The following is an 11,087-nucleotide window of genomic DNA, read 5'->3' as shown; positions in this document are numbered from 1 at the left end:
TCTGTCTCTTGGGCTAATACTTTCCTTGTGTCTTTGGTGTTCTTTGTTCTCCTTTACTCCAAGTGGTTGGGACCAATTGATGCATGTTAGATGGCCGCTTGCAAGCTTTTAAGACCCCAGACACCACTCACCAAAGTAGGACGTAGAACATTTTCTTAATAAGCTTTGTTGAGCATCATGCTCTTTAAAGAACTGTCTATATGGGATCAAATTGATAACAGCAACTCGAAAGATTAGCTAGGAACCTTAGGGGGCAGTGAGTTTATGTTAATGGGGAAGGAACAACTCAGAAAAGGAGGGTGAGAATGGTTGCACAACTCAGAGAATGTAATCAATGTACTAAATGGTACATGTAGAAACTGTTGAATTGGTGTATGTTTTGCTGTGTATATTCTCAGCAACAACACGTTTAATAAAAGGGTAGAAACTTTGATTTTCTGTAATAGCATTCCTATCATAAAGCAGGAATAAGATGAATTTAAATCCACACAAATTTTTGTGAAAACTACAGTTAGATAATTAACGTGCAACAATTGATGATTTGCTTACTTTATGATAAATCAAAAAATGTCAGGTGGTACAAAAATGACTCTTTTCATGCATTTTCCTCTGTCTTGGATTTCAGTTTTATTCTGTATGAAAGTGTTTTGTCCTCCATTGTGGAGCGGTGTGTGAATTTCTAAGCCTTAGAAAAAGTTATCATTACAGCAGACACAAAGCTAGTATAATGCATTGTCAAAAATCACTAACAGTTCACTATTCAGATGAAAAAATATCACAGACCTACTGGGGAAGATATAGATTTTGATTGGGCAGGAGAATGGTGCCGAAACTTTAGGTGGGCTATTTACCTTTTGTGACGTAGTCTATCAGTGACCTGGCGCAGTCAGTTTTAGGGAGAGATTTAAAATGCAAATTACCGGAAAATGTTTTTGCATGCCGTTGCCACTCTTACGGTTTCAGCACTGAATCCAAATGTCAGCATGGGAAATGGGGCAAATCTTGGAAGCAGCTGTTTCCCTTCCTGCCTGCACTTCAGTGGCTCAGAGTCCTCCTCCTTTCTGCACTTACGTCCATGCTAGTTATGGTGTCTTTCTCAGGTAAATGCCACCTTTTAGCCCTTTACTCTGAAGATATTTGTTAGGGTTTATTTCCCAAAGTAGAACTTTTTGATTCCAACTGGAAAATACAAAAAAAATAGGCATCTCAGATATCAAGTGCTTTAATGGTAAAGTTTTCAAAGAATTAAAATCTCGCTTGCTTTACTTGGGGGTACTGTCACTTACTAAATACTTCCCCATAAGTTTACTTTAGTACGGTACCCTATAACCTATCATGTTCGCTTTGCCTTTTGTCCCATTCATATGACTTAGTATTGGGTATATATAGAAGAAGAACGATAAGACCCATAGTTTCTTTGTAGCTAAGAAGGATTGTCTAGTGGTTAGAAGGTTCTGAGCTCTCCCACTTTGCCTGACTCTCAGTAACTTAGAGCAAACTTCCCCTTAGTTTTTCTCACCCTCATTTCATTATCAGCTAAATGGGACTGATAATTCTTGTTCCTGGAGTATTTTGAGGCATTTAGGTAAAATTTGCCCATAGGTCTGTTACATTTCTAGGGATTTTTTTTAAAGATGTGAAAGACCTGTAGATAAGCTATATCACTTAGTGATTGAACTTTTTATACTTCTAAGAAGAGATTATGCTTTCTTACCCAGCTGGAAGCAGAAAGATGCTTTGTGGATGCTGAGCAGCTACAGAGCATGTCTTTGCTCTCAGATCTTGCTACCCTGAGACATTTCCCTAGAAGGAACACAATTTACTTTTATGAGAAAGATAGTACCGTTCCCAGAATTAGGTGGCATGTTTATGAATTGAGACTTGGTCTCTGTTTATACACTCACACAGACTACGTTTTTGTTAGGCAACTAGGAGAGCCACGACTTTCCCTGATGCAGTAAGTTATACCATATTCGAATTTGCCAGTGTCAAACTTATTATAATCACCCTTCCAATAACAGCTCTTTGATGATAACTGAAACCCAAACTGGAGATAGAATGAATTCTTAGAAATGAGCAATTCTTTTATTGTTCTCTGTGCAATGAGTTTGAATAGGACATAACAAATCTGTCTTGACACAGTCCTTTTAGATTTCATTTTTCTCAAGCAAGTTGTTATTTTCGCCTACTTTAAGTAATACCCCTGCAGCACATGGGAGATGCTATGTTAGCATCTGGTGTTTCTATTACTTCTTAACTTTATCAGTGATAATGCTGAACAGCTCACCTTTTTTAAAGGGTCTTTTATTTATTGTTAGCAAAAACTTAGCCTGATATAAAACCAAAAACCCATTGCTGTCGAGTTAATTCCGACTCATAGCGACCCTATAGAGCAGAGTAGAACTGCCCCATAGGGCTTCCAGGGAGTACCTGGTGGATTCGAACTGCCGACCTTTTGGTTAGCAGCGGTAGCTCTTAACCACTACACCACCGGGGTTTCCATCCATTATTTTTCCTGATAAGAGGAATGAAAAATGAGGCTATTAGTTGGGATAGTGATTAACTATAACATTAGTGATTAAGAAATCCATTTGAAATATTCATAGTCCCCCTAAATGGAGGCAAAGAAACCCTGCTGGTGCAGTGGTTAAGCGCTCGGCTGCTAACCGAAAGGTCAGCAGTTCGAACTCAGCAGCCGCTCTGCAGGAAAAAGATGTGGCAGTCTACTCCCATAAAGATTACAGCCTTTGGAAGAGACTTGACAGCAATAGGTTTGGTTTGGTTTGGTTAAATGGAGGCAATTTTTACCAGGCAGCTTTGGATATTGCCTTCATGACAGCCCAATTGGGACTAACCTAGGCAGGAAATTCTCAACTTGGTGCTGAGGAGCCTCTGCCAGGCATCAGGTGGCCTCTAAATGATTGCAGGCTACTCCAAAATGCACAGTCCTGTTTACTTTTTTTTTTTAAGTGACTTTCCAGTGTAATCTTGGTTATGTCTGGTGCTTTTTATGCCTTAATGAAGATCTGAGTTTACAACTGGTAGCACTTCCCTTCAGCCTGAAGAATATCCTTTGGCATTTCTTGCAGTGCAGGTCTGCTGATGATGAATTTTCTCAGGTTTTGTATGTCTGAAAATGTCTTTATCTCATTTTCATTCTTAAGGGAATTTTCTCTGAATACGGAATTCTCAGTAAACAGATTTTTTTTTCTTCTAGCACTTTAAAGATACTGTTCCACCATCTTCTGGCCTTCATTGTTTCTGAAAAAGATCAAAGTATTCAAATTATTGTTCCCCTGTATATAATGTGTTGTTTTTCCCTGGTTGCTTTCAAGATTTTCGCCTTATCTTTAGTACTTAGCATTTGACTGTAATGTTCCTAGTATGCTTTTTTTTTTTCACATATATCCTGCTTGGGGTTCACTAAGCTTCTTAAATCTGTAGATTAATGTCTTTCACCAAATTTGAGAACTCTTTAGCCATTATTTATTCAAATATTTGTTAATCATTCTCTCTCTCCTCTCTAAGTTCTAGTTATATGTATGTTAGACTTTTGGATGTGATCCCATAAGTCCCTATGTCTCTGTTAGCTTTTTTTTAAATGCTTCTCTCTCTTCTTCAGATTGGATGAATTTATTTTGTTTTCTTTCAAGTTATCTCTATATTATCATATTTTTTTGGTTTTAGAACTTCCATTTGGTTCTTTTTAATAGTTTCTATTTCTCTGCTGAGATTTCCTGTCTTTTCATTCTTTATGAGCATATTTTCTTTGCATTATTGAGCATAGTTAATAATAGCTGCTTTAAAATCCTTGTCTGCTAATTCCCACATCTGGGTCATTTCAGGGTTGATCTATGTTGATTGTCTTTTATCTTGAGAATGGATCACTCCTTCTAGTTCTTTGTATGTCAAGTAATTTTGGATTTTATCCTGGATATTGTGAATATTATTTTGTAAAGACTCTGGATTATTTTATGTTTCTCCAAAGAATGTTGACCTTATTTCTTTCGTTTTAACGGTCAGTTTACTTAGTTGGAGTTCAAACTGGAAACTCTGTCTCTTAGATAACAGCTGAAATCTCAGTTCTGTTCTTTCAGCCTTAACTGTGCTGTTTGGAATCTGCCCTGCTTGTGCATGTATGGTTCAGGTGTCATGTAGAAATTTGGACAGATCTTATATACAGAAGTTGGAGCTCTCCCTCTTTGGCTCTCTCCTTCCTGGGATTCCACCCACCCCCACCCCCAACTTTCCAATGCCTATGGTTGCCATGAACTCTGTTGTCCAGTTCTTCAGGCCAAAAAGACTGTGGGTTTTCTATTAGAATTTTAGCCACCCCGTGAGGTGCTAACTCTGATCTGCTCTCAGACTATGAGACTCTTAAAAAACTGGGAAGCTCACCCTGTGCTGTTCACTTCTTCTAAGTATCAGCTGCTCTTTAGAATAAGCCTGCTTTTGTTCACTCTCCAATGCCATCATGTAGTTGTGGATTTTGTTTATGTTGTTTTGTGTTTTGCCCAGAGTTTAAAGTTGCTGTCCATCGGAGAGTTGGTCTGATAGGTTCTTACTTCTGACAGCTCATTTTTGCTGTAACTTGTAAACCTGCAAAAACTTGATTAAGAGTTCTGTTGAGACAAGGACTAGAAGGCAGGAGGGGACAGGAAAGCTGTTAATAGGGAAGCCAAGTTTGAGAAGGGACAGTGTTGACATGTCGTGGGGTTGCTTACCATTGTCATAAAACAATATGTGTACTGACTGTTTTATGAGAAACTATTTGTTCTGTAAACCTTCATCTAAAGTACAATTTAAAAAATTAACTTAAAAGAGTTCTGTTGAGTAAAACTGTAAGGGGAGATGGAACGGGGTGGCAAGCAGCAAAATCAAAGGGTCAGACATGGGAAGGTGAAAATGGCAGAACCCCTAACAGAAAATCCAGAAATCTATGTGAGTAAGAGGTGAGGGGTACTTCATGGCTTTAAGTACTTTCTAATATGGGAGAAGGAAACCCTGGTGGCGTGGTGATTAAGAGGTGCGGCTGCTAACTGAAAGGTTGGCAGTTCGAATCCACCAGGCGCTCCTTGGAAACCCTGTGGGGCAGTTCTGCTCTTTCCTTTAGGGTCGCTATGAGTTGGAATCGACTCAACGGCAATGGATTTGTTTTTGTTTTTGTTTTTGTTTTTGTTTTTAATATGGGAGGAATGCAAGAGTCATAGGCTGCCAGAGCCCTGGGTATGGAAAGAAGGCTTTAAGTAGGATAGAGTAGACTACAGTCTGTTTTTCCTTTGCCATATGAGTGCCGCTATGCCTTTGCCATAAGGGTGCACTGAGATTTTGTTAGATGACCCAAAAAAACCTCGCTTTATTTTATCCTTAACCCTGTTCATTTCCTCACATTTTCAAGGCTTTCCCATCTAAAAACTGTACATTTTAACCTTAGGAAATTCGCAACATTCACAATGATGAACTAATGGGAATCAGGCGAGAAGAAGAAATGGAAATGTCTGATGATGAAATAGAAGAAACAAAAGAAACTGAGGAATCAGGTAAGGATAAGTTTGCTTTGTTTTATTTAAGTAACATTTGCTTGCAGGAATGATATGAAAAATCTTTAATACCCAGTAAGGTGTGGGCACCTTCCAATCAGGCTGGACACCAGCTAGAAATAATTGGTAAGGCCATACAAGTACACACTGGCTGAATATCAACTTTGTGATTACAGGATTCTGTGGTCTTCATTTATTCCCATCTTCCATTGCAGCACCTAATTGAAAGTGAACTTTCTTTTCCAAGAAGCAGTGGGCGGTTGGGCAATATTGTTCTATATTTGTTTTGGATTGATTAATAATATATTCGGCAGGAGAAACCATAAGAGAGCATATTCATAAATGGATAACCAGTCAGCCTTTTGGGAAAAAATAATTAGATCCCTCCCTCACTTACACCTGACACCAAAATTAATTATAGATGAATTTAAGATTGAAATGTACAAAAAAAAAGATACATATAGCAAAAGAAAATATGGAAACCACAGAGGTTGCTTATATAATTTGGGGATGATGGACATCAATGTTAGACATCCTAAAGGAAATTTTTGATAAATTTGTCTGCATAAAAATTAAATAGTTCCATAAAAAAAAATCACAAAGATAAAAGAGAATCTACAACCAAAATGGAAATATCTACAACATATCACAGTCTGCCTGTCTGCTGCCTTCTGTTGGGGTTAGTTGGGAATATATTGAGAACTAAGTGGAAGTCCACAAGCAGTTGTATGGATAAAGGCTTTTAGGACTTCACTGTCAGGCAGAGGCCACAGTGTGGGTCCCTGGTGGGCCCATAGGGCAAACCTGCTGAAGAATATGACACCGCCCAAACCCTTCAATTTCATAACAAATTATCTTGCAGGGGGATTGCCACAGGAAAATAAAATATCAACTAGAAGACCAGTGTTTTCTGGCAAATCATTCCAGTCAATCTTAGGAGGCTGCAAGATAATAGTGGAAAAGCACTGGACTTAAAGTTAGGACACCTGAGTTCTAGTCCCAGCTCTGTCCTTGACTAAGGAGGAACTTCTTCCTCACTGAGGCTTAGCTTCCTCACTTGTAAGAAGTACATTATAAAAGCCATCTAACAGGGATATTGTGATGGTTCAATGGGCTCATTTATTCATTCATCCCTTCAATAACTAATTTTTATATGCCAAGCACTGTACTGGACATTAGAGATATAGTAATATACTGGCCCTGCCCTTGAGGAGCTCATAATCTAGTGGAAGCACCTGCCATAGTGCCTGGTACACAGTACATACTCAATAAACGTGTGCGTGTGTATGTGTGTGTGGGAGAGAGAAAGAGAGATTGATTGGTTGATTGATTGATAATTCAAATCTGAATATCCTGGTTCCATTACTTGAATATTGAAGGCAGCAGCTCTATAGCCACTTGAGTGGTCCTAGAATCTTCACTCCGTTATCAGAAACTCTTAAGAAAACTACAAAGTCAAAGTTTTTTAAAGGCATTCATTAGCTGTTGCATCTGAGTTTCCCACCACTTTTGCAGTATATTAGATCCCTAAACATACAAACAAACATCTATATTGAATAAACCCTTTGTCGTCACTGGATAGTTGGCATTTAGAGCCAAAATAAACGAAAGAGTTTAATAATAGTTGAGCTATTCAGAATATTTAAGTGCTTAGCCAGGATGTTTTACATCTGATTAAGCTTTGACTTGCAGGTTTGTCTCCACTGCAGTATCTGAAGTATATATAGAGTGTTTCTCCAGTGTTGCAAAATAAATGCAACTGTAAGTTTGAGCATCCACCTGATAAATTTCTGAGTTTGAGGAGTTATTGGGGAAGGAGAGGGGTGTATAGGAGATTCAGATTGAATGCACTTACTAGGGTTATATAATTGCATTTTACTTCTGTATCTCTTTTGAGTTAAAAGCTGTATTGGCTGCTGCACAGAATCTTATTCGTTTAGAGACTAGAAACTCCCTGACAGATCATCTTATAGCTATTTTCTTTGCTGTTCCACATGCCAGGATGCTGCTTTGTCAAATAAAGCTACCTACAATAGACTTAATGGAGCTTACCAAATAGCTTTTCTCCCAGAAAGTTTCAATTCATTCTAATTCAAGGACTTTTGTGCATTTTTCTTCTCCTCGATCATATCTAATTTTATCTCGCTGCTGTAGTACTCAACTGCAGAAATCCTGCTCGGTGTGAGCCAGTGAGAGGGTCCTCAGTTTTTATCTAAATCGGCTACATGTTTTAGCTATTGCTTGGTTCCAGTTAAAAGCTTAAGAAACGAGATCACAGAGTTGTTGTTGTTTTCTCTCTCCATGCTGCCAAGCCTAAATTCCAGGAGCCTATAGCATGTTTCTGGTTAGATCTGACTTCCTAGAGAAATTAAGAGTCAAAAACCAACCTAGCAGTCTCAGTTGCTTTCCTTGGTGTGCCACAAAATTACTATACTTCAAGAGACTCTATACTCACCAGCCCATATTTGTGTTGCAGTACTTGAAATACTCTTTCCATGAAAGAGGGGGCTGCTGTGCTCAAAGAAATGTACTGAAGAGGGAGAATCACATCAAAGCAAATCATAATAGTGGGACATTATTTCATTCTGTTGTTAGCCATGATGGAGAGTATACGTATCCAGTAAACATAAGAACAGCCAGCTGTTCCCATTCACCATTTATCTTCTGCCTTCTTCATTTAGACTAGTGGTTCTCAGATTTGGTACACATGAGAATCATTTGGGCTACTTTTTACACGTACAGATTTCTGGGCTTTAGAATATGATTAAGTAGATCTGCAGTTAGGTTCAGAAAACTGCATTTTATCAGGCATCCTAAATGATTTAGTTGCTGGCGGTCCAGGGACCACATTTTGAATATATATATATATATAGAGAGAGAGAGAGAGAGAGAGACTTAGATTAATTCTCCTTCATTGTTGTAGCCAAAGTTTTCTCTTCCCTTGATATCCAACCTCCTTTCTCCTCTCCCACTACCTCCCATTATTCCCATTTTAGGATTTTGACCAGTTAATTAGCAAGCACTATATAGGAGCCCTGGTGGTGCAGTTGTTAAGAGATTGGCTGCTAACCAAAAGGTCGACAATTCGAATCCACCAGCTACTCCTTGGAAACCCTATGGGGCAGTTCTACTCTGTCCCATAGGGTCACTATGAGTCGGAATCAACTCAATGGCAGTGGGTTTGGATTTTTTTTAGTATGTCCTATAAACTGAGGGCAATAGAAATGTATGTTTGTACTCAATAAGCTCAAAATCTAGTAAGTGCACACAAAATATAAGAAATACTGTGTGGTACTAATCTGGAAGAGATTATTGCTTAGAATGCAGTAAGGCAAGAGGTATCAGTGTGGGCCAGAGCAGTCATAGTCAGTGAACTTGAACACTGAACTTGAAAGATGACCAGTTTTGGACAAGAGGAGAGAAGGTAAGAAAGCATCTTGATGAAGGGAGGGAGGAGTAGAAGAAGTAGGGCTTAAAGAGGAAAATAAGCATTATGTGTATATGGGGATATAAAAGATTGAGTAAGCAAGATGGACCCAGACTATGGGAGACCATGAATGCCGACCTTAGACTTAGCATAGTAAATAATATGGAACCATTAGCATGTCTTGACCATGCCACTAATATGATGAAAGCAGCATGAATTATATATATTTAGGGGATAATTTTACATTAAGAGAGACCAGTCAGAGACCTTTGTAGGAACTGAGATGTCAAATGATGAAGGTTGGTGCTAGAGTAAAGGCAGTGAGAACTGAGAGAAAATGGTAGAGGAGGAGGCAATGGAGAGTATGAGATTAAAGATACTATGAGTCATTTCAGAGGAATAAACTAAAGTCTTTGGTGCCAGATTGGATATAGATGAAGAAGAAAAGGAAAGAATGCAGAATGAGTCTTAAGTTTTCTAGTCTGGGAGATTAGAGGGTTGGTGGTAGAACTGACAGAAATGGGCTGATAGATGAGGCTGATTTGCAAAATACGGTGAGCTCAGTTCCAGACAGCAGGTAGTTAGGAAATAGGCATAAAGGATTTGTATTTGAAAGGACAAATATTGTATGGTCTTACCTTTGTATGAAATACCTAGAATAGACAAATGTGTAGAGACTAAAGTTTATCAGTGGTTACCAGGGGTGACGTGGGAGGGAGGAGGAAAGGGGGGAGTTATTGTTTAGGATGCAGTGAGTATCAGTTAATGGTGAGTGATAGAAAATTTGGCAACAGATATTGGTGATTGTTGCACAACATGATGAATGTAATTGGTGTCACTGAATTATACATGTAAAAACGTTGAATTGGCAAATGTTGTGTTATATATATTTCTACCACAATAAATTTTTTTTAAAAAAAAGGATTTTTATTTGAGTCAGGGTTAAAGAAAGTAGGAGTAGAAGATGGTAGTATAGAACTGTTGGCTGAAGCCCTAAAAATATGAATAAATTAGTGCAAAAGGCAAGTGAGAGAACTAAAGAGCAAAGGTCTGAGTACAGAACTTTGGGGGCTACCACAGTAAGGGAGAAGGAAAGGAAAAGGAGATTGCAGAGAAATTAGAAAATGAGCAATCTGAGAGACTGGGAAGAAAACTAGAAAAACAATGGATTGTGGAAACTAAGAGAAGAATTTATCGAACTAGAGAGAAATCAACATTATCAAATGTTACAAAGAAGGTGGAAATTGAGAGCGGGCATACTATTTTGAGAGGGGAATTTCGAGATCTGGAAGGTGAAACAGTGGGGTCCCTGTTGTATCCAGGCTGATAGAGCCTGATTGGAGCAGAGATAATGACTGTAGAGGTGTCATGGATTGAATTGTGTCCCCAAAAAATATATGTTAACTTGGTTAGGTCATGATACCCAGTATTGTGTGATTGTCCTCCATTTTTTGATTGATGTAATTTTCCTATGTATTGTAAATCCTAATGTCTTATCAGATGTTATCAGATAATGAGGCAAGATTAGATTATGTTAAAGAGGATTAGGGTGGGATGTAACACCCTTACTCAGGTCACATCCTTGATCCAATGTAAAGGGAGTTTCCGTGGGGTGTGGCCTGCCTCACCTTTTATCTTGCAAGAGATAAAAGGAAAGGGAAGGGAGCAGAGAGTGGGGGACCTGATACCACCAATAAAGCAGCTCTAGGAACAGGGCATGTCCTTTGGACCCAGGGTTCCTGCACAGAGAAGCTCCAGGGACCTTCCTCCAGAGCCAACAGAGAGAGAAAGCCTTCCCCTGGAGCTGGCACCCTGAATTTGGACTTCTAACCTACTACACTGTGAGTCCCCCACGTGTCTCTCAGTTTGTCATACTGTGGGAGCTTATGTGTTGCTGTGATGCTGGAGCTATGCCACCGGTATTCAGATACTAGCAGGGTCACCCATGGCAGACAGGATTGGAGGAAGACTCATTAACAACCTGCAATATGCAGATGACACAACCTTGCTTGCTGAAAGTGAAGAGGACTTGAAGCAATTACTGATGAAGATCAAAGACCACAGCCTTCAGTATGGATTACACCTCAACATAAAGAAAACAAAAATCCTCACAACTGGAC

The 11,087-nt window shown here is 38.9% G+C and overlaps 1 protein-coding gene across 6 annotated transcripts in view; it reads left to right on the top strand.

Annotated features, from left to right (window-relative positions):
* ENOX2 (ecto-NOX disulfide-thiol exchanger 2) overlaps positions 1-11,087 on the top strand; it is a 312,866-nt gene that overhangs the window by 286,213 nt on the left and 15,566 nt on the right. For all 6 annotated transcript variants that reach the window (XR_002824593.1, XM_023734304.1, XM_023734302.1 and 3 more), the window contains one exon: positions 5,435-5,540. Coding sequence is in view for 5 of the 6 variants with exons in the window: in XM_023734304.1 (XP_023590072.1) it covers positions 5,435-5,540 (106 nt within the window). In the remaining variant the exon portion in view is untranslated. The remainder of the gene's footprint in view (positions 1-5,434; positions 5,541-11,087) is intronic.

This window comes from Trichechus manatus, unplaced genomic scaffold, assembly GCF_000243295.1.
Source record: "Trichechus manatus latirostris isolate Lorelei unplaced genomic scaffold, TriManLat1.0 scaffold00066, whole genome shotgun sequence".
NCBI lineage: Eukaryota > Metazoa > Chordata > Mammalia > Sirenia > Trichechidae > Trichechus > Trichechus manatus.
The sequence above is the reverse complement of the archived record's forward strand: the minus strand, read 5'-3'. Positions and strand labels throughout refer to the sequence as shown.